The sequence below is a fragment of the Lonchura striata genome, chromosome 1A (assembly GCF_050655825.1).
Source record: "Lonchura striata isolate lonStrDom1 chromosome 1A, ASM5065582v1, whole genome shotgun sequence".
Lineage (NCBI taxonomy): Eukaryota > Metazoa > Chordata > Aves > Passeriformes > Estrildidae > Lonchura > Lonchura striata.
In genome coordinates, this window is record NC_140741.1 from 75,697,975 (window position 1) to 75,721,356 (window position 23,382).

The following is a 23,382-nucleotide window of genomic DNA, read 5'->3' on the forward strand; positions in this document are numbered from 1 at the left end:
TCAGGGTGGCACCTCCAGCACCTCCACAGCTCCAGCTGTGCCCCGTCCTGCCCCTCTCCAGGACTTTTCCCTGAGGCTCTGCTGGGGCAGCCTGGGCTGGAGAAGTTTCTCCCTCTCTCCACCTCCAGGCCCATCCTCCCCTTCCCTGGCTCCCCCTCGTGTCCCCCCAAACCAGACCCAACCCCTCCCTTTGCCCCAGATTGTCCCACCCTTGTTTTTCCCAGAAGACCAAACTGGACACGGCGGCAAACTGGAAACTGGAACAACTCTAATTCAACAACAAACTGGATTCAGCATCGGGGCGGGCGCAGGGCAGGGACGTGGGCAGGGCACAGCAGCCCTGGGCACCGGGGCTGGCCTGGTCCCAGAGCCACGGCCCCAGCAGGGCAGGATTGCCAAAACTGGATCGGCACATCCCGCCGCTCAGGCTTTCTCTCCCTTCAGGAACTGCAGGAGCTCCAGCAGCAGGTTCAGGAATTTCCCCAGGATCTGTTGTTGGAACGAAACCCCCGTGTAATCCTCCGAGTCCTCGGGGTTGGGATTCAGTTCATCCTCCGAGTCCGCCTGGGGCTCCTTCTCCGAGCTGGGGAAGGGCTCGGGTGGAGGAGCGTCGGCTTCTGGTGGGAGCAGCCCCATCTGCACCTGGATCCAGGTGTGGAAGTGCTGGGTGGAGGTGAACACCCCGGGCCGCTTGGCCCCGGCGCAGCCCTTGCCCCAGCTGGCCAGTCCCACCAGCCAGAAGTAGTCACCGCCGTTGTCCTTGCACACCAGGGGACCCCCGATGTCCCCCTGCGCCAGGAGAGAGGGGTCAGGGGCTGTGCCGGGGTCACAGCCACACCTCGGGGCTATGGGGACACTGGATGGGGTTTGGGGACAGGGGGACACTGGCACAGGGAGGCACAGAGGGGGAGTGGCAGCCCTGGGACACGGGACAGGGATCCGTGGATGGGAAAGGGAACTGGAGCCCCTGGACAGGGACGGGGATGGGGACAGGGATGGGGACAGGGACAGGGACATGGGGATGGGGACAGGGACATGGGGATGGGGACAGGGACAGGGACATGGGGATGGGGACAGGGACAGGGAAAGGGACATGGGGATGGGGACATGGGGATGGGGATGGGGACAGGGACATGGGGACATGGGGATGGGGACATGGGGACATGGGGATGGGGACATGGGGACATGGGGATGGGGACAGGGACAGGGAAAGGGACATGGGGATGGGGACATGGGGATGGGGACAGGGACAGGGACAGGGACAGGGACAGGGACAGGGACACGGGGATGGGGACATGGGGACATGGGGACATGGGGATGGGGACAGGGACAGGGAAAGGGACATGGGGATGGGGACAGGGGTGGGGATGGGGACATGGGGATGGGGACAGGGACAGGGGACAGGGACACGGGGATGGGGACAGAGGACATGGGGACATGGGGATGGGGACAGGGACAGGGAAAGGGACATGGGGATGGGGACAGGGACATGGGGATGGGGACAGGGACAGGGACAAGGACAGGGAGCAGTGACAGGGGGACAGGGACATGGGGACAGGGACATGGGGATGGGGACGGGCAGGGAGCAGTGACAGGGGTGGGACAGGGGGTGGCCTGGGCTGGGCTGGACCCAAGGGGATTCCGAGGTGGAAGGGGAAGGGAAGGGCAGCACGGAGGCACAGGAGAGGGATCTGGGAACTGGGGAAGGGAGGACAGCCCTGGGGCCATGGGACAGGACAGGGACACGGGGATGGCGAAGGGACACCCGTCAGTGGTGGGGACACGGGGCTGGGAGGGCACCGGGCCAGGCCCAGAGGGTGCCAAGGCAGGGTTGGGCTCAGGGTCCCTGTGCCGGCTCGGGGGGTCCCGGGGTCCCTGTGCCCGGCTCGGGGTCCCTGTGCTGGCCTGGGGTCCCTGTGCCGGCTTGGGCGGTCCCGCGGTCCCCGTGCCCGGCTCGCGGTCCCCGTGCCCAGCCCGGGCCCAGCCCCACCTGGCAGGTGTCGATGCCGCCCCGCGGGTACCCCGCGCACAGGTCCTGGGGCTGCACGGCCCCCCCGTACCAGCGGCTGCTGTTGCACAGCTGCACGTCCATCAGCCGCACCTTGGCCTCCTGCAGCACCAGGCGCGGGCCGGGGGCTGCGGGCACAGCGGGCGCTGAGCACCGGCACCTCCCCGGGCACGGCGCCGGCCCCGGGCCGTGCCCCCGTCCCGCCGCGTCCCTGCCCGCAGCTCCGGGCACACGGGGCCCGGCTCCCGCGGCTCGGGGCTCGGCCCGGCCGGGCACTGACCGCTGTCCGGGGCGGCTCTCCAGCCCGCGATGTAGCACGTTCTCAGCTCGGGCACTGCCAGGGCGCTGTCGGGCACGCAGCCCAGCTGGATGTAGTCGCTGCACTCCACGGGCTGGTCCAGCTCCAGCAGAGCGATGTTGTTCTTGGCCGTGGTGGGGTCGTAGTGCTGGTGCATCTTGAGCGACTGGATGTGGCGCAGCTCGGCCTCGGGGCCCGGCTGGCTCAGGTCCGTGGCTCCGATCACCACTTCCCACCGGGAGATGTCCCTGAGGAGCAGCGGGTGGGGACAGGGGTGACAGGGAGCAGAGCCGAGGGATGTGGCAGCACAATGTCCTTCGTGCTCTGGGCAGCTCCTTGTGCTGCGGGGACATCCCTGATCCTCCTGTGGGGACATCCCTGTCCCTGCTGTGGGGACATCCCTGAGCCTGTTTTGGAGATTTCCCCATCCGTGCTGTGAGGACATCCCTGATCCTCCTGAGGGAACACCCCTGTCCCTGCTGCAAGGGATATCCCTGATCCTCCTGTGGGGACATCCCTGTCCCTGCTGTGGGGGATTTTTCTATCCATGCTGTGGGGACATCCCTGAGTGTCCTGAGGGAACATCCCTGTCCCTGCTGTGGAGACATCCCTGATCCTCCTGAGGGGACATCCATATTCCTGCTGTGGGGACATCTCTGTCCCTGCTGTGGGGACATGTTGCTGTCATGCTGGCATGGTAGCATGGAGGATTGTTTTAGAAAGGCCTTGGGAATGGTAAACTGAGGAAAAGGGGACACCCCTGATCCTCCTGAGGGGACACCCATGTTCCTGCTGTGGGGACATCCCTGAGCCTGTTTTGGAGATTTCCCCATCCCTGCTGTTGGGACATCTCTGATTCTCCTGTGGGGACACCCATGTCCCTGCTGTGGGGACATCCCTGATCCTGTTCTGGGGACATCCCTGTCCCCCCGACCCTGCTCCTCCTTACCCAGCCCCGAAGAAGCATTGTGCCACCGTGAGCACCCACTGGGGGTGGATGAGTGCCCCCGAGCACATGTGCCACGTGCCGTTCTCCAGGGTGGCCTGGACGCTGACCACGCCGGGCCAGGCCCCCGGGTGGACCCCGGAGCCACCCTTGTTTTGGGAGGAACCTTCGGAAAGATCCAAGGATTCGTAGTCTTTGCCCTGGGAGTACTCAGCAGCCGCAGAGCTGTGGTCGAAGGCCATGGGCCGGAGCCCGCAGGTGCCTCTGGAAGCACAGAGCCATCACCGCCCTGCTCGGGGACAGCAGGGACAGGGACCCCGAGGGGCTCCTCTGTGCCAGGGAACCCCCCGAGTGTCCCCGAGCCCCCCGGGCCACTGACCTGCAGGTGTCCCAGGTGGTCCACACGGGCCCAACAAGGGCCAGCAGAACGAGCAGTCTCAGCCAAGCCATCGCTGCCAGCGCAGGTGGCAGAGGCGGAGCAGAACTGTCACCTCCGGTGCCACCGAGCGGGCTGATGTCACAGAGCGGCGGAACCTTGGAACGGTTGGGGTGGCAGGGGCCGTAACGAGGGCGTGGTGCCACCCGTGCCGCGGGCAGTGCCACCTCCCGCTGTCCCCGGCCACTTCCAGGGCTGGAGCAGCCGCAGCTTCCCGGGAATTTGGGCGTTTCCAGCAGGAGGGAGGGGTCGGGTCGGAGAAGAGCGGCCTTAGAGGGGCCGGGCCACAGGGGAATTGTGTCCCTTTGGGGCAGCTCCGGTGTCACCGCCGCTCCCAGATCGCAGCTCTGATCCCGAGGATTTGTGTCTCCTTAAGGGCAGCTCCATTGTCACTCTGCTCCCTAATCCCAAACATTTGTGTCCCTTCAGTGTCACCGCCTCTCCCTGATCCCAAAGATTTGTGTCCCTTCAGTGTCATCTCTGCTCCCCGATCCCAAAGATTTGTGTCCCCTCAGGGGCAGCTCCATTGTCACCTCTGCTCCCTAATCCCAAAGATTTGTGTCCCCTCAGTGTCACCTCTGCTCCGTGATCCCAAACATTTGTGTCCCCTTGGGGCAGCTCCATTGTCACTCTGCTCCCAGATCCCAAAGATTTGCGTCACCTTGGGGCAGCTCCATTGTCACTCTGCTCCCCGATCCCAAAGATTTGTGTCCCTTCAGTGTCACTCTGCTCCGTGATCCCAAAGATTTGTGTCCCCTCAGTGTCACTCTGCTCCGTGATCCCAAAGATTTGTGTCACCTCGGGGACAGCTCCATTGTCACCTCTGCTCCCTAATCCCAAACATTTGTGTCCCCTCAGTGTCACCTCTGCTCCCCAATCCCAAAGATTTGTGTCCTTTTGGAGCACCTCCATTGTCACTCTCCTCCCAGATCCCAAAGATTTGTGTCCCTTCAGTGTCACCGCCTCTCCCCGATCCCAAAGATTTGTGTCCCCTCAGGGGCAGCTCCATTGTCACTCTGCTCCCTAATCCCAAAGATTTGTGTCCCCTCAGGAGCAGCTCCATTGTCACCTCTGCTCCCTAATCCCAAAGATTTGTGTCCCCTCAGTGTCACCTCTGCTCCGTGATCCCAAACATTTGTGTCCCCTCAGAGGCAGCTCCGTTGTCACCTCTGCTCCCCGATCCCAAAGATTTGTGTCCCTTCAGTGTCACTCTGCTCCGTGATCCCAAAGATTTGTGTCACCTCAGGGACAGCTCCATTGTCACCTCTGCTCCCTAATCCCAAACATTTGTGTTCCTTCAGTGTCACCTCTGCTCTCCGATCCCAAAGATTTGTGTCCCCTCAGTGTCACCTCTCCTCCCAGATCCCAAAGATTTGTGTCCTTTTGGAGCACCTCCATTGTCACTCTCCTCCCAGATCCCAAAGATTTGTGTCCCCTCAGTACTGATTTCTTGTGTTCCTGGTGGTGTTTTGGGGTGGATTTTTGATTTTTTAAGTTTTGGGGCGTTTCATTTTAACTTCTGCCGTCCCTGGGCAGTGCTGAGAAGAATCTTCGGCGAATTCCCTCCCGCAATTCCAGGTTTTCCTTGCCCGGGGAAGCCTGGAACGGGCACAGCATCCCTTGTGCCGGGAGTGTGGTGGCGGCCAGAATTCCCAAATCCTTTGGGGAAGAGCCGCTTTCCATCCCGACAGTTCCCGGCGCTGGGAGGTTGTTCCTGGAATTCCCTGAATTTCCCGAATTTCCAGCCCCGGTGTCCGCTCTAGGTGGCAGCAAATCCACGGCTGGGCGGGTCCCTCCTCCCGGTTTTGGGGCAGAATCCCGGGATTACGGAAATCCCGAGCTGGAAGGGCCCGGGAGGATCAGAATCCAAGCCCCGGCCCTGCAGGGACAGCCTGAAATCCCGCCCGGAGCTCTGGAAACCTTGGGAATGTCCCAAATCCCGGGGGAAGGGCCCCCGGGGAAAATCCTCTTCCTAAAATCCAGCCTGGGATCCAGGGGAGCGGCGGGATGGGGTTATCCCGGGATTTATGGGAGCAGCTGGATGGGGTTATCCCAGGATTTAGGGGTTCGGATGGATGGGGTTTTCCCAGGTGGTTTGGGTTATCCCGGGATTTAGGGGTGTAGCTGGATGGGTTTATCCCGGGATTTATGGGAGCAGCTGGATGGGGTTATCCCAGGATTTAGGGGGCACCTGGATGGTTTTATCCCGGGATTTATAGATGTAGCTGGATGGGGTTATCCCAGGATTTAGGGTGAAGCTGGATGGGGTTATCCCGGGATTTATGGATGCAACTGGATGGAGTTATCCCGGGATTTATAGGACTAGCTGGATGGGGTTATCTCGGGATTTAGGGGTGCAGCTGGATGGGGTTATCCTGGGATTTATGGGTGCAGCTGGATGGGGTTATCCCGGGATTTATGGATGCAACTGGATGGGGTATTCCTGGGATTTAGGGGTGCAGCTGGATGGGTTATCCCACCTGGACAGGGTTATCCCAGGATTTAAGGGTGCAGCTGGATGGGGTTATCCCGGGATTATAGGAGTGGCTGGACAGGGTTATCCCAGGATTTAAGGGTGCAGCTGGATGGGGTTATCCCGGGATTATAGGAGTGGCTGGATGGGGTTATCCCGGGATTTAGGGGAGCAGCTGGATGGGGTTATCTCGGGATTTAGGGTGCAGCTGGATAGGGTTATCCCGGGATTTAGGGTGCAGCTGGATGGGGTTATCCCGGGATTTAGGGTGCAGCTGGATGGGGTTATCCCGGGATTTAGGGTGCAGCTGGATGGGGTTATCCCGGGATTATAGGAGTGGCTGGATGGGTTATTCCCGGCACTCGGGGCTGCCCGTGAGGGACACGGGCCCTGTCCCGTGGGTGCCACCGCGGGCTCTGTCCCCTCTGTGCCACCTGGCGAGGCCACCAGCGTGGGGACAGCCCGGGCCAGCCCCGCACGGCTCGGTGGCACCTGAGCCGAGCCTGCCTGGGCCTCCCCGGATCCTGCCTGGATCTCTCCCGAATCCCGACCAGATCCTGTCCCAGAACCTGCCTGGATCTCTCCCAAATCCCGACCAAACCCTGCCTGGATCTCTCCCAAATCCCGACCAAAACCTGCCTGGATCTTTCCCAAATCCTGACCAAACCCTGCCTGGATCTCTCCTGAATCCCGACCAGATCCTGTCCCAGAACCTGCCTGGATCTCTCCCAAATCCTGACCAAACCCTGCCTGGATCTCTCCCAAATCCTGACCAGATCCTGTCCCAGAACCTGCCTGGATCTTTCCCAAATCCTGACCAAACCCTGCCTGGATCTCTCCCAAATCCTGACCAAAACCTGTCTGGATCTTTCCCAAATCCCGACCAGATCCTGTCCCAGAACCTGCCTGGATCTTCCCCAAATCCCGTCCCAGAACCTGCCTGGATCTTTCCCAAATCCTGCCCCAAACCCTGCCTTGATCTTTCCCAAATCCCGACCAGATCCTGTCCCAGAACCTGCCTGGATCTTTCCCGAATCCCGACCAAAACCTGCCCCAAACCCTGCCTGGATCTTTCCCAAATCCTGACCAAAACCTGCCTGGATCTTTCCCAAATCCCGACCAAAACCTGCCCCAAACCCTGCCTGGATCTTTTCCAAATCCTGACCAGATCCTGTCCCAGAACCTGCCTGGATCTTTCCCAAATCCCGACCAAAACCTGCCCCAAACCCTGCCTGGATCTTTTCCAAATCCTGACCAGATCCTGTCCCAGAAGCTGCCTGGATCTTTCCCAAATCCTGTCCCAGAACCTGCCTGGATCTTTCCCTAATCCCGACCAAAACCTGCCCCAAACCCTGCCTGGATCTTTCCCAAATCCTGACCAAAACCTGCCTGGATCTCTCCTGAATCCCGACCAGATCCTGTCCCAGAACCTGCCTGGATCTTTCCCAAATCCTGTCCCAGAACCTGCCTGGATCTTTCCCTAATCCCGACCAAAACCTGCCCCAAACCCTGCCTGGATCTTTCCCAAATCCTGACCAAATTCTGTCCCAGAACCTGCCTGGATCTTTCCCAAATCCCGACCAAAACCTGCCCCAAACCCTGCCTGGATCTTTCCCAAATCCTGACCAAACCCTGCCTGGATCTTTTCCAAATCCTGACCAGATCCTGTCCCAGAACCTGCCTGGATCTTTCCCAAATCCTGACCAAACCCTGCCTGGATCTCTCCTGAATCCTGACCAAATCCTGTCCCAGAACCTGCCTGGATCTTTCCCAAATCCTGTCCCAGAACCTGCCTGGATCTTTCCCAAATCCTGACCAAACCCTGCCTGGATCTTTCCCAAATCCTGTCCCAGAACCTGCCTGGATCTTTCCCAAATCCTGTCCCAAACCCTGCCTGGATCTTTTCCAAATCCTGCCCCAAACCCTGCCTGGATCTTTCCCAAATCCCAACCAAAACCTGCCCCAAACCCTGCCTGGATCATTCCCAAATCCTGACCAAACCCTGTCCCAGAACCTGCCTGGATCATTCCCAGAACCTGCCCGGATCTTTCCTGGACCCTGCCCAGAACCTGTGCACACTCTGCCCAAATCCTGCCTGGATTTTGCCCAGATCCTGCCCGGACCCTTCCCGACCCTTTTCCAGCCGGGTGCCCAGGGAACACCTGGAATTCTCCAGAGCAGGAGCCGGGAACTCGGGATATGGGCATGGAAGGGGGATTTCCCTGGGAGCTGCCAGCCCTGTCTGTGTGCCCGGGCAAGATCCGGGCGGGATCTGGGGGATCCCAGTGGGATCAGAGGGATCCCAGAGGGATCCAGGTGGGATCAGAGGGATCCCAGAGGAATCCAGGTGGGATCAGAGGAATGCCCAGCAGGATCAGAGGGATCCCAGTGGGATCAGAGGGATCCCAGAGGGATCCAGGTGGGATCAGAGGGATCCCAGAGGAATCCAGGTGGGATCAGATGAATGCCCAGCAGGATCAGAGGGATCCCAGTGGGATCAGAGGGATCCCAGAGGGATCCAGGTGGGATCAGAGGAATGCCCAGCAGGGTCAGAGGGATCCAGGAGGGATCTGAGGGATTCCCAGTGGGATCAGAGAGATCCCTGTGGGATCAGAGGGATCAAAGGAGTGCCCAGTGGGATCCTAGAGGAATCCAGGCAGGATCTGAGGGATTCCCAGTGGGATCAGAGGGATCCCAGCAGGATCCCAGAGGAATTCAGGTGGGATCAGAGGAGTGCCCAGCAGGATCCCAGAGGAATCCAGGTGGGATCAAAGGCATGCCCAGTGGGACCCAGAGGGATCCAAGCAGGATCAGAGAGATCCCAGTGGGATCCAAGGGGATCAGAGGGATCCTAGAGGGATCCAGGTGGGATCTGAGGGATCCCAGTGGGATCCAGGTGGGATCAGAGGAATACCCAGCAAGATCAGAGGGATCCCAGAGGAATCCAGGTGGGATCAGAGGAGTGCCCAGCGGGATCCCAGTGGGATCCAGGTGGGATCAGAGGGATCCCAGTGGGATCCAGGTGGGATCAGAGGAATACCCAGCAAGATCAGAGGGATCCCAGTGGGATCCAGGTGGGATCAGAGGGATCCCAGGGGAATCCAGGTGGGATCAGAGGGATCCCAGTGGGATCCAGGTGGGATCAGAGGGATCCCAGCGGGGTCCAAGTAGATCAGAGGGATTCCAGTGGGATCCACGCTCCCAGCAAAGCCCTGGCTGCCAGCCGGGAATAATCCAACATTCCGGATCCCGGAGCAGCTGCTCCGGCACCGGGAGCTCCGGGAAGAGGCGGCTGCAGCTCCTAGCCCAGCCTGGGGTGGCCACTTCAGGCCTGGTTTGGGCCACCAGGTCGGGGCTGGATGTGCGGGAATGGCTGTGCAGGGATCCAGGACATGGGATGGGCGGGGAATCCTGGAAAACATCCAGGTTTTCCTATGGACTCCCAGATGGGATTGGGTGCAGAGGTGTGAGATGATGGCTCCAAGGAGATCCCAGCCCTGATCCCAGCTGGGCTCATCCCAGCTCTGTCCTGTCCCCATGTCCCGCTGGATTTTGGGATCCTCCTTCTCTCCCAGGGCCATCCTGGCCTCTCCTCCGTGGGTCTGTGGAGCCTCCTCGGCTCCATTCCCGAATTTGGGATATCCTGACATTCCAAGGAGAAACCTGCCCCGGCTCCGGGCAGCTCTGGCTCCTTTCCCACTTCCCAGGAAATCAGAGATCCTGGCTTTGGGATTTTCCAGCAGGATGGGAGGAGCAGCCGGCATCATCCCATATTCCTCTTTTCCTCTTCTATCCCATTCCCTCCCCGCTGGGCTGTTTTCCCAAGCAGGAATTCCCAGAGCTGGGAGCCCTTCCCCATCCCATTCCTGGTCCCATTCCTGATCCTGTTCCTGATCTCACTCCCAACCCCGTTCCCCATCCCAGTCCCCAGTCCCATTCTCAATCCTGCTCCTGATCCCATTCCCGATCCTGATCTCACTCTCAATCCTGTTCCCGATCCTGCTCCTGATCCCGTTCCCAGTCTCACTCTTGATCCCATTCCCAATCTTGCTCCTGGTCCCATTCCTGATCCTGTTCCTGATCTCACTCCCAACCCCATTCCCCATCCCAGTCCCAAATCCCGTTCTCAATCCTGCTCCTGATCCCATTCCCAATCTCACTCTTGATCCCATTCCCAATCTTGCTCCTGGTCCCATTCCTGATCCTGTTCCTGATCTCACTCCCAATCCCGTTCCCCATCCCAGTCCCCAGTCCCCAGTTCTCAATCCTGCTCCTGATCCCATTCCTGACCCCACTCTCAATCTTGTTCCTGATCTTGATCTCATTCCCAATCCCATTCCTGATCTCACTCTCAATGCCATTCCCAATCCCATTCCCACTCCTGATCCCATTCCCGATTCCATTCCTGATCTCACTCTTGATTCTGATCCTGATCCCATTCCTGATCTGACACCCAATCCCATTCCCAGTCCCATTCCTGTTCCTGATCCCAATCCCGATCTGACACCCAATCCCATTCCCAGTCCCATTCCCGTTCCTGATCCCATTCCTGATCTCACTCCTGATCCTGATCCCAATCCCGATCTGACACCCAATCCCATTCCCAATCCCATTCCCGTTCCTGATCCCATTCCTGATCTCACTCCTGATCCTGATCCCAATCCCGATCTGACACCCAATCCCATTCCCAATCCCGTTCCCAGTTCTATTTCTGTTCCTGTTCCCATTCCTGATTTGACACCCAATCCCGCTCCCAGTCCCATTCCTGTTCCTGATCCCATTCCTGATCTGACACCCAATCCCATTCCCAATCCCCTTCCCGTTCCTGATCCCATTCCTGATCTGACACCCAATCCTGTTCCCAGTCCAATTCCCGATCTTGATCCCATTCCCGATCCCGTTCCTGACCTCACTCTCAATCCCAATCCCATTCCTGCTCCTGATCCCAATCCTGATCCCATTCCCGATCTGACACCCAATCCCGCTCCCAATCCCATTCCCATTCCTGTTCCCATTCCCGATCTGACACCCAATCCTGTTCCCAGTCCCATTCCCGTTCCTGATCCCATTCCCGATCCCACTCCCACGTGAGGGCCTGGCCCCATTCCTGCCGTCCCAGCGGGATTTGTTCTCCAGGGCCTCTGGAATTGTCCCGGCTCCTTGGAGAACTCCTGGAATTTGGGGGACAGGGCAGCCTGCGGAGGGCGGCGCCTCCTCGGCTCTCCTGGAGGAAATCCGGGACATTTCCCCTCCAAAAATCCCAAAAAAATCCCAACGAGATCTCCGGATCCGAAGCAGGCCAAAGGACAAACCTGGGCGCTGCTCCTGAGCCCGGGGGTGACAACGGTGACACGGACACAGGAGGAGGGGACACAAATTCCCGGGAATGCTGGAGAGCTCCCGGGGTGGACGTGTCCCCTTTGTCCCCAAGCCCTGGGACAGCTCCGGTGACAGGAGCAGGGACAATTGTCCGGGAGGGCTGGGGCAGGAGGGAGCCCGGATGGGGACAGGGACACGCATGGAGACATGGAAGAGGGACAGGGACACGCATGGGGACACGCAAGAGGGACAGGGACACGCATGGGGACAGGATGGGGGAACAGGGACACACATGGGGACAGGATGGGAGAACACGGACACGCATGGGGACACGCAAGAGGGACGGGGACACGCCTGGTGACAGGATAGAGGGGACAGGGACACATGGGGACACGAAAGAGGGACAGGGACACGCATGGGGACAGGATAGAGGGGAACAGGGACACACATGGGGACACGGAAGAGGGACAGGGACACGCATGGGGACACGGAAGAGGGACGGGGACACACATGGGGACACGGAAGAGGGACAGGGACACGCATGGGGACACGCAAGAGGGACAGTGACACGCATGGGGACAGGATGGGGGAACAGGGACACACATGGGGACAGGATAGAGGGACAGGGACACGCATGGGGACACGGAAGAGGGACAGGGACACGGATGGGGATACGCAAGAGGGACAGGGACACGCATGGGGACATGCAAGAGGGACAGGGACACGCATGGGGACACGGAAGAGGGACAGGGACACGCATGGGGACACGCAAGAGGGACGGGGACACACATGGGGACACGGAAGAGGGACAGGGACACGCATGGGGACACGCAAGAGGGACGGGGACACACATGGGGACACGGAAGAGGGACAGGGACACGCATGGGGACATGCAAGAGGGACAGGGACACGCCTGGTGACAGGATAGAGGGGACAGGGACACATGGGGACACGAAAGAGGGACAGGGACACGCATGGGGACAGGATGGGGGAACAGGGACACACATGGGGACACGGAAGAGGGACAGGGACACGCATGGGGACACGCAAGAGGGACAGGGACACGCATGGGGACATGCAAGAGGGACAGGGACACGCATGGGGACACGGAAGAGGGATGGGGACACACATGGGGACAGGATAGAGGGACAGGGACACACATGGGGACACGGAAGAGGGACAGGGACACACATGGTGGCAGGATAGAGGGACAGGGACATGAAGGGGGACACACAAGAGGGACAGGGACACGCATGGTGACAGGATAGGGGGGACAGGCTCACTCATAGGGACAGGATAGGAAGGACAGGAACACACATGAGGACATGGAAGAGGGATGGGGACACACATGGGGACACGGAAGAAGGACAGGGATGTGCCTGGGGACAGGATAGAGGGGACAGGGACACACATGGGGACATGCAAGAGGGACAGGGACACACATGGGGACAGGATAGGGGGGACAGGGACACAAATGAGGACACGGAAGAGAGATGGGGACACACGTGGGGACATGGAAGAAGGACAGGGATGTTTCTGGGGACAGGATAGAGGGGACAGGGACACACATGGGGACATGCAAGAGGGACAGGGACACACACAGGGACAGGATAGGGGGGACAGGAACACACATGGTGATAGGATGGGGGGACAGGGACACACATGGGGACATGGAAGAAGAACAGGGACATGCCTGGTGACAGGATGGGGGGACAGGGACACACATGGGGACAATGTGGAGGGGACTGGGACACACACGAGGAAGAGGAGGGGCACAGGAACACAAATGGGGACATTGTAGGTGACAGGGACACATGGGGGAAGCAGGAAAAGGAGGTGCGGGGACACACGAGGGGACAGGGGACAGCTGGAGGGGCACACCAGAGCAGGGAGGGCTTGGGGACATCGGAGGTGGCAGGAAAAGGGAATGGGGACAGGAAAAGGAGATTGGGACAGGAAAAAGGGGGATGGGGACATCCAGGGGGGACAGGAAAAGGGGGGATGGGGACAGCCAAGAAGGGCAGCTGGAGGGGGCTGGGGACACGCAGGGGACAGGGGGAGGGGACACGGGGACAGGCGGGGCGGGCAGCGGTGTGGGAGGGGGCGAGTCCCTCCTTCCGTGCCGAGGGTGACAGCGCCGTGAGCTGGCGCTGCGCCCGCCAGCAGCTGTGACCTTGTCCCCTTGTCCGCTTGTCCGCTTGTCCGCTTGTCCCCGGCCAGCTCCGGCACTGCCCCATTGTGTCACCACCCACGGCTGGCCGGGGCAGTGCCACAGCGAGCGCCACAGCCAGGGCACCGCCTGTCCCTGTGTCCCCTTGTCCCCGTGTCCCTCTGTCCCTGTGTCCCCTTGTCCCCGTGTCCCTCTGTGCCTCTGTCCCTCTGTGCCTCCGTCCCCGTGTCCCTCTGTCCCTCTGTCCCCGTGTCCCCGTGTCCCTCCGTCCCCGTGTCCCTCTGTCCCTCTGTCCCCGTGTCCCTCTGTCCCTCCTGTCCCCGTGTCCCCGTGTCCCTCTGTTCCCGTGTCCCTCTGTCCCTCCTGTCCCCGTGTCCCTCCTGTCCCCGTGTCCCCGTGTCCCTCTGTCCCCGTGTCCCTCTGTCCCTCCTGTCCCCGTGTCCCCGTGTCCCTCTGTCCCCGTGTCCCCGTGTCCCTCTGTCCCCGTGTCCCTCTGTCCCTCCTGTCCCTCTGTCCCTCCGTCCCCGTGTCCCCGTGTCCCGGCCGCGCTGTCGGGTCTGTCCCCGCCCGGCTCCCGCAGGAAGGGACAATCCCGGTCCCGCCAAGGTGTTTCCTGCTCTGCCGATAGGGCCGGGCAGCGCGTCCGGAGCTGGGAGTGACCCCGAGCTGGGAGTGACCCCAAAGCTGGGAGTGACCCCGAGCTGGGAGTGACCCCAAAGCTGGGAGTGACCCCATTGATCCCGGAGCTGGGAGTGACCCCAAAGCTGGGAGTGACCCAGAGCTGGGAGTGACCCCAGAGCTGGGAGTGACCCCAAAGCTGGGAGTGACCCCGAGCTGGGAGTGACCCCATTGATCCCGGAGCTGGGAGTGACCCCAAAGCTGGGAGTGACCCCATTGATCCCAGAGCTGGGAGTGACCCCAAAGCTGGGAGTGACCCCGAGCTGGGAGTGACCCCAGAGCTGGGAGTGACCCCAGAGCTGGGAGTGACCCCAAAGCTGGGAGTGACCCCAGAGCTGGGAGTGACCCAGAGCTGGGAGTGACCCCAAAGCTGGGAGTGACCCCACTGATCCCGGAGCTGGGAGTGACCCCGAGCTGGGAGTGACCCCAGAGCTGGGAGTGACCCCACTGATCCCGGAGCTGGGAGTGACCCCAGAGCTGGGAATGACCCCGAGCTGGGAGTGACCCCGAGCTGGGAGTGACCCCGAGCTGGGAGTGACCCCATTGATCCCGGAGCTGGGAGTGACCCCAAAGCTGGCAGTGACCCCGGAGCTGGGAGTGACCCCAGAGCTGGGAGTGACCCCATTGATCCCGGAGCTGGGCACTGACCCCAAAGCTGGACACGCCACATCCCCCCTGTCACCCACAGTCGCCTGTGCCCCCCTGTGACCCGTTCCCACTGGCGCTGGCCCGGGCTGTCCCCATTGTCCCGTGGGTGTCCCCACTGTCCCCGGGCTGTCCCCGCTGTCCCCTGGGTGTCCCCGCTCTCCCTGGGTGTCCCCGCTGTCCCCGGGCTGTCCCCGCTGTCCCCTGGGTTCCGGGGCTGTCCCCGCTGTCCCCGGGCTGTCCCCGCTGTCCCTGGGTGTCCCCGCTGTCCCTGGGCTATCCCCGCTGTCCCCTGGGTTCTGTGGGTGTCCCCGCTGTCCGTGGGTGTCCCCGCTGTCCCCGCTGTCCCGTGGGGGCCAGGGCTATCCCCGCTGTCCCCTGGCTGTCCCCGCTGTCCCCGCTGTCCCTGGGCTATCCCCGTTGTCCCCTGGGTTCCGGGGCTGTCCCCGTTGTCCCCTAGCTGTCCCCTCTGTCCCGTGGGTGTCCCCTCTGTCCCGTGGGTGTCCCCGCTGTCCCCGTTGTCCCCTGGGTTCCGGGGCTGTCCCCGCTGTCCCCGCTGTCCCCGCTGTCCCTGGGCTATCCCCGTTGTCCCCTGGGTTCCGGGGCTATCCCCGCTGTCCCCTGGCTGTCCCCTCTGTCCCGTGGGTGTCCCCTCTGTCCCGTGGGTGTCCCCGTTGTCCCCTGGGTTCCGGGGCTGTCCCCGCTGTCCCCGCTGTCCCCGCCGCCCCGTGCCCCGGCCGGGCAGGACGCGGCGGGGGCGGTGGCCGCGGGGCCGGCCGTCCCTTCCTGGCAGGAAAGGGGCCGAGCGGAGGCTCCGGAGCCGGGAGTTTCCTGCGGGACCGGCCCCGCGGGCGCCAGCGGCGGAGCGGCCGCGGCCGAGCAGCGGCACCGCGCCAGGTAACGGCACCGGGCCGGCCCCGGGGTCCCGCCGCCCCCCGAGAGCGGGGCCGGGAGCGGGACCGGAGCCCGGAGGGGCCGGGGCGCTGCCGGTGCCTCGCCCCGGGCTCACCGGGCGGTTCGGGGAGGGTTCGGGGAGGGTTCGGGGGGCACCCCCGCCGCTCATCCCGGGCTGGGGGAGAACCCCGCGGACCGGGGGGTGCGGGCAACACCGAGAACCGGGGAGGGGGTGCGGGATGGAGCTGCGGGGAGGTGTGGGGCAGGAATTCCCGGGAGCCCCGCGGAGCCGCCGAAGTTTTCCGTGCGCCCGCCCCTTCCGTGCGCACCGGGCTGGCCGTTGCCATGACAACTCCTCAAACGGAGCCCCGCTGCCGGCGGCGGGGGCCGAGCCCGCGGGGGATCCGCCGTGCGCGCCGCTCCGCGCCCGGCCCCGCCGCCGCCGCCGCCCCCGCGGCCGCTCCCGCCCCGCTCCGCCGCCGGCGGCCGCCGCGGCGATGGTGGCTCGGGCCGCGCCGCCCGCAGCCCCGCAGGTACCGGGAGGCGGCGCGGGGGATGCCGCGGGGGATGCCGCCGCCGCCCCCGCTGCGGGACCGGCCCCGGGAGCGGCGGGGATGGGCGGGGGCGGGCTGGAGGCCGAGGCTCGGTGCCCGGTGCCCGCGGAGCGTGGGTTGGTTTTGGGGGAGAAAAGCGAGAAAACGGTGGCGAAGGGGGTGGGGGGTGGCAGCCGCGGGCTCGCGCCGGGATTTTGGGGGGCGGATTTTGGAGCCGGCGGCAGGCAGGGGGTGCGGAGGGAGAGTTTGGGGCGGTGGTGGTGGTTGGGGGGGGGGGTTTGTGGCTGTCCCCGTTGCGGTTTGGGCGGAATCGAGTGGATCTCCCCTCCAAAAAAACCCAAAAATCCGATTTTCTGGGTGTGGGCGCTGGAGCTGCGCAGGGAGTTGTGCCCGGCCGGGCTGGCGCGGGTCAGGAGCTGCTCCCGCAGCTCGGGGGGTGCTGGGCGGCCCCGAGCAGGGAATTTTGGGGATTTATGGCATTTGTGGGGTAGCGGGGCGTTTTTTTTGGGGGGTTTATGGCATTGGTGGGGTTGTGCTCCTTTCTGGGCCTCAGCTGGGAAATTTGCCCCCCTGGATGTCTTGGGAAAAGTGAATTTCTCCCTCCCTGCTCCTCCCAGCCCGGGTTTGGGGAAGGCGATTCCGGAGCTGAGCAGGTGCAGGTCCCCTCTGGGTTTTCCCTGGACAAACTTCCCAAAAAACTTCGGTCCTTCTGTCCTGCGGGTGATGGAGGCAGCAGATTCCCAAAATTCCTCCTCAGAGCTGCTCTTACATAACCCGGGGGGGCTCCTTGTGCTTCCTGCTCCTGCACGGGAGCCCCGGGCGAGGCCAAAGGGGCAAAAAAAAGGCACCGAGGAGGGAAATGATCCCGGAAAATTATCCTGGAATGCTTTGGGTGGAAGGGAGTTTAAAGCTCATCCCGATCCATGGGCGCTTTCCACTCTCCCAGGTTGCTCCAGCCTGGCCTTGGACGCTCCCAGGGAGGGGGCACCGCTGTGATTTTGGTTTTTTTTTTTGGTGTCGCCGAGCAGCCTTGTAAGCCCTAAATATCCCAGCTCACGGATAATTCCTGAATATTCCCAATATTGTGGGAATTCTGCTCCGGGGAGGGGTGGGGGGGACACAAAACCCACCCAAACCCGCCCCGCCAACAGCCCCAAAACCGCTCTGGAGCACTCCCGGAGCCGAGCAGCCTCTCACTAGGGAACGCTCTGCCGAGATTTCCAGCGCCGAAAAATTCCCAGCGCCTAAAAATTCCCAGCGCTGCCTCCCCCGCGCGGCACGGCGTGCGGGCGGCGAGGCACGTGCGGAGCGCGAGTGCGGGAGCGGGCACGGCCGGGGGCTGCCCGAGCTCCTCTTCCTCCCCCTGGATCCCGGGGGGCTGCCCGAGCTCCTCTTCCTCCCCCTGGATCCCCGGGATCCATCCCGGCCTCCTCTTCCTCCCCCTGGATCCCGGGGGGCTGCCCGGCCTCCTCTTCCTCCCCCTGGATCCCCGGGATCCATCCCGGCCTCCTCTTCCTCCCTCCTCATCCCAGGGGGGCTGCCCGAGCTCCTCTTCCTCCCCCTGGATCCCAGGGATCCATCCCGGCCTCCTCTTCCTCCCCCTGGATCCCGGGGGGCTGCCCGAGCTCCTCTTCCTCCCCCTGGATCCCGGGGGGCTGCCCGAGCTCCTCTTCCTCCCCCTGGATCCCGGGGGGCTGCCCGAGCTCCTCTTCCTCCCCCTGCATCCCCGGGATCCATCCCGGCCTCCTCTTCCTCCCTCCTCATCCCCGGGATCCATCCCGGCCTCCTCTTCCTCCCCCTGGATCCCGGGATCCATCCCGGCCTCCTCTTCCTCCCCCTGCATCCCGGGGATCCATCCCGGCCTCCTCTTCCTCCCCCTGGATCCCGGGGGGCTGCCCGAGCTCCTCTTCCTCCCCCTGCATCCCGGGGATCCATCCCGGCCTCCTCTTCCTCCCCCTGGATCCCGGGATCCATCCCGGCCTCCTCTTCCTCCCCCTGGATCCCCGGGATCCATCCCGGCCTCCTCTTCCTCCCCCTGGATCCCGGGATCCATCCCGGCCTCCTCTTCCTCCCCCTGCATCCCGGGGATCCATCCCGGCCTCCTCTTCCTCCCCCTGCATCCCGGGATCCATCCCGGCCTCCTCTTCCTCCCCCTGCATCCCGGGGATCCATCCCGGCCTCCTCTTCCTCCCCCTGGATCCCCGGGATCCATCCCGGCCTCCTCTTCCTCCCCCTGCATCCCGGGGATCCATCCCGGCCTCCTCTTCCTCCCCCTGCATCCCGGGATCCATCCCGGCCTCCTCTTCCTCCCCCTGGATCCCCGGGATCCATCCCGGCCTCCTCTTCCTCCCCCTGCATCCCGGGGATCCATCCCGGCCTCCTCTTCCCATCTCTCGGTGTTCCAGGGAAGCATCCCAGGCTCCTTTTCCCATCTCTCGGTGTTCCAGGGAACCATCCCAGGCTCCTTTTCCCATCTCCTGCATCCCAGGGATGTATCCTGGGCTCCTTTTCCCACCTCCCAGTGTTGCAGGGAGCCATCCTGAGCTTCCCTTTCCCATCTCTCAGTGCTCCAGGCTCCCCTTCCTTCCTCTCCTGTATTCCAAGGGAGCAGCCTCAGCTCCCCTTCCCCCCTCATATTCCAGGGAACCATCCCAGGCCCCTTTTCCCATCTCTCAGTATTCCAGGGAACCATCCCGTGCTTCCCTTTTCCCTGTCAGCATTCCAAGTATTCCCTCCTCTCCTGTATCCCAAGGGAGCAGCCTGAGCTCCCCTTTCCCTCTCATATTCCAGGGAACAATCCTGGGCTCCCTTTCCCATCTCTCAGTATTCCAGGGAACCATCCTGGGCTCTTTTCCCATCTCTCAGTATTCCAGGGATGCAGCCTGGGCTCCTTTTCCCATCTCCTATATTCCAGGGAACCATCCTGGGCTCTTTTCCCATCTCCCATATTCCAGGGAACCATCCTGTGCTTCCCTTTTCCCTGTCAGCATTCCAAGTATTCCCTCCTCTCCTGTATCCCAAGGGAGCAGCCTGAGCTCCCCTTTCCCCCTCATATTCCAGGGAACCATCCTGGGCTCCTTTTCCCATCTCTCAGTATTCCAGGGAACCATCCTGGGCTCTTTTCCCATCTCCCATATTCCAGGGAACCATCCCGGGCTCCTTTTCCCATCTCTCAGTATTCCAGGGAGCATCCCGGGCTCTTTTCCCATCTCCCATATTCCAGGGAGCATCCCGGGCTCTTTTCCCATCTCTCAGTATTCCAGGGAGCATCCCGGGCTCTTTTCCCATCTCCCATATTCCAGGGAGCAGCCCGGGCTCTTTTCCCATCTCCCATATTCCAGGGAGCAGCCCGGGCTCTTTTCCCATCTCCCATATTCCAGGGAGCAGCCCGGGCTCTTTTCCCATCTCCCATATTCCAGGGAACCATCCTGGGCTCTTTTCCCATCTCCCATATTCCAGGGAACCATCCTGGGCTCTTTTCCCATCTCCCATATTCCAGGGAACCATCCTGGGCTCCTTTTCCCATCTCTCAGTATTCCAGGGAACCATCCTGGGCTCTTTTCCCATCTCCCATATTCCAGGGAGCAGCCCGGGCTCTTTTCCCATCTCCCATATTCCAGGGAACCATCCTGGGCTCTTTTCCCATCTCCCATATTCCAGGGAGCAGCCCGGGCTCTTTTCCCATCTCCCATATTCCAGGGAGCAGCCCGGGCTCTCCCGGTGTTCCAGGAGCAGCTGGTGCTTCCCCTTCTCCTCCCTCAGTGTTCCTGGGAGGCATCCAGGGCTCTCTCCGTGTTCCAGGAGCGCCTGGGCTTCCCTGCCTCCTCCCTCCGTGTTCCAGGGAAAACCTGGGCTCCTTTTCCCATCCCTCCGTGTTCCAGGGAAAACCTGGGCTCCTTTTCCATTCTCTCAATGTTCCAGGGAAAACCTGGGCTCCTTTTCCCATCTCATAATTCCCAGGGAAAACCTGGGCTCCTTTTCCCATCTCATAATTCCCAGGGAAAACCTGGGCTCCTTTTCCCATCTCTCAATGTTCCAGGGAAAACCTGGGCTCCTTTTCCCATCTCATAATTCCCAGGGAAAACCTGGGCTCCTTTTCCCATCTCTCAATGTTCCAGGGAAAACCTGGGCTCCTTTTCCCATCTCATAATTCCCAGGGAAAACCTGGGCTCCTTTTCCATTCTCTCAATGTTCCAGGGAAAACCCGGGCTCCCTGTTCCCTCTCTCGGTGTTCCAGGGAAAACCTGGGCTCCTTTTCCCATCTCTCAATGTTCCAGGGAAGCATCCTGGGTTCCTTTTCCCATCCCTCCGTTTCCAGGGAAGCATCCTGAGCTCTCTGAGTGCTCCAGGGAAAACCTGGGCTCCTTTTCCCATCCCTCGGTGTTCCAGGGAAAACCTGGGCTCCTTTTCCCATCTCTCAGTGTTCCAGGGAAGCATCCTGGGTTCCTTTTCCCATCCCTCCGTTTCCAGGGAAGCATCCTGAGCTCTCTGAGTGCTCCAGGGAAAACCTGGGCTCCTTTTCCCATCTCTCAATGTTCCAGGGAAAACCTGGGCTCCCTTTCCCAATTCTCGGTGTTCCAGGGAAATCCTGGGCTCCCTGTTCCCTCTCTCAATGTTCCAGGGAAAACCTGGGCTCCTTTTCCCATCTCATAATTCCCAGGGAAATCCTGGGCTCCCTTTCCCATCTCTCGGAGTTCCAGGCTCCTTTTCCCTTCTCTCCTGCATTCCAGGGAATCAGCCTGGTCTCCCCTTCCCCTCTCCCGTGCTCCAGAGGGGAATTCTGTTCTCCCCCTCCCCCGCCGGGATGGGGCTGGGGCTGGAGCTCAGCCGGGATCGGGATTTTCCTGCGCGGCGGGGCCGCTCCTGGGATTTCCAGGGAAAAGCCGTGGGCCGAGGGAGCTTGGAGCGCCCCGGGCCCTCTTTGCACGGGAGCTGAGGAAAATTGGGAATTGGGATGAGCAGAGCCAGGGAACAGGGACAGGGGCCCGTCCTCTTCCTGCTCCGTGCCCGGCGGGATGTGCTGCTCCGGCTTTTCCCAGCTGCAGCTGTGGGGTGGGATCCCCAAATTCCCTGAATCCCCAAATTCCCTGAATCCCCCAACTCCCCATAATCCCCGAATCCCCAAATTCCCGAGTTCCCTGAATTCCCGACTCCCCTGAATTCCCTGATTCCCTGAATCCCCAAATCTCCAAATCCCTCGACTGCCCTGAATCCCCAAATCCCCAAGTTCCTGAATTCCCTGACTCCCTGAATCCCCGAATTCCCGACTCCCCTGAATTCCCCGATTCCCCAAATTCCCGAATTCCCTAAATCCCTGACTCCCCCAAATTCCCGGCTCCCCTGAATCCCTGACTCCCCGACTCCCCGAATTCCTGACTCCCTGAATTCCCGACTCCCTGAATTCCCCAATCCCGAATCCCCAATCCCGAATCCCCAATCCCGAATTCCCAATCCCGGATCCCCAATCCCGAATCCCCAATCCCGAATCCCCGGCTCCCGAATCCCCAATCCCGAATCCCCAATCCCGAATCCCCAATTCCCGAATCCCCAATCCCGAATTCCCCAATCCCGAATTCCCAATCCCGAATCCCCAGTCCCGAATCCCCGGCTCCCGAATCCCCAATCCCGAATCCCCAATCCCGAATTCCCCAATCCCCAAATCCCCGGCTCCTGAATCCCCGGCTCCCGAATCCCCAATTCCCGAATCCCCAATTCCCGAATTCCCAATCCCGAATTCCCGGCTCCCGAATCCCCAATCCCGAATCCCCAATCCCGGATTCCCGGCTCCCGAATCCCCAATCCCGAATTCCCGGCTCCCGAATCCCCAATCCCGGATCCCCAATCCCGAATCCCCAATCCCGAATCCCCAATCCCGAATCCCCAATCCCGAATCCCCAATCCCGAATCCCCAATCCCGGATCCCCAATCCCGGATCCCCAATCCCGAATCCCCAATCCCGGATTCCCAATCCCGAATTCCCAATCCCGGATTCCCAATCCCGAATTCCCAATCCCGGATTCCCAATCCCGAATTCCCAATCCCGGATTCCCAATCCCGAATTCCCAATCCCGAATCCCCAATCCCGGATTCCCAATCCCGAATCCCCAATCCCGAATCCCCAATCCCGGATCCCCAATCCCGAATTCCCAATCCCGGATCCCCAATCCCGAATTCCCAATCCCGGATCCCCAATCCCGAATCCCCAATCCCGGATTCCCAATCCCGAATTCCCAATCCCGAATCCCCAATCCCGGATTCCCAATCCCGAATCCCCAATCCCGAATCCCCAATCCCGGATCCCCAATCCCGAATTCCCAATCCCGGATCCCCAATCCCGAATTCCCAATCCCGGATCCCCAATCCCGAATCCCCAATCCCGGATCCCCAATCCCGAATTCCCAATCCCGGATCCCCAATCCCGGATCCCCAATCCCGGATCCCCAATCCCGAATCCCCAATCCCGAATCCCCAATCCCGGATTCCCAATCCCGAATTCCCGGCTCCCGGATCCCCAATCCCAAATTCCCAATCCCGAATTCCCAATCCCGAATTCCCGGCTCCCGGATTCCCGGCGCGCCGCGGGGCCGCAGCCTAAAGGAGCCGGAGTGAGTTGGCACCATCCCACTCGCGGCGCTGCCACCGTGACAACGGGCACGGCGCGGGGGCGGCCCCGCGGGGCACAGCGGGGGCAAGGCGGCAGCGGGACCCGGCCAGGCGGCAGCGGGTGGCAGAGGTGGCAGAGGTGGCAGCGGGTGGCAGAGGTGGCAGAGGGTGGCAGAGGGTGGCACTGGCCAGGTCTGGGGACAGTGGGAGCAGTGGTGGCAGTGGTGGCAGAGGGTGACAGAGGGTGGCAGGGTGACAGTGGGTGGCAGAATGTGGCAGTGGGTGGCAGAGGTGGCAGAGGGTGGCAGTGGATGCCAAGCCTGGTGGCAGTGGTGGCAGTGGTGGCAGTGGTGGCAGT

The 23,382-nt window shown here is 61.9% G+C and overlaps 1 protein-coding gene across 1 annotated transcript; it reads right to left on the minus strand.

Moving 5' to 3' along the window:
* Positions 1-247: 247 nt before the first annotated feature.
* On the minus strand, positions 248-3,910 carry LOC144246292 (acrosin-like). Its single transcript, XM_085569391.1, has 5 exons — positions 3,632-3,910; positions 3,256-3,516; positions 2,289-2,554; positions 1,991-2,136; positions 248-789 (listed from the first exon to the last, which is right to left on the minus strand). Exons 1-5 carry the CDS (start codon positions 3,700-3,702, stop codon positions 424-426), a joined length of 1,110 nt encoding a protein of 369 aa, XP_085425517.1. The 5' UTR covers positions 3,703-3,910; the 3' UTR covers positions 248-423.
* Positions 3,911-23,382: the final 19,472 nt, after the last annotated feature.

What these genes read in the sequence shown, in the direction of transcription:
- LOC144246292 (XM_085569391.1), bottom strand. Translation starts at nt 3,702, where the DNA reads ATGGCTTGGCTGAGACTGCTCGTTCTGCTGGCCCTTGTTGGGCCCGTG. An exon ending in GAGAGCCGCCCCGGACAGCG is followed by an intron (nt 2,137 to 2,288) that starts GTCAGTGCCCGG and finishes CTGTGCCCGCAG; the next exon opens with CCCCCGGCCCGCGCCTGGTG. An exon ending in GCGGCATCGACACCTGCCAG is followed by an intron (nt 790 to 1,990) that starts GTGGGGCTGGGC and finishes CTCCTGGCGCAG; the next exon opens with GGGGACATCGGGGGTCCCCT.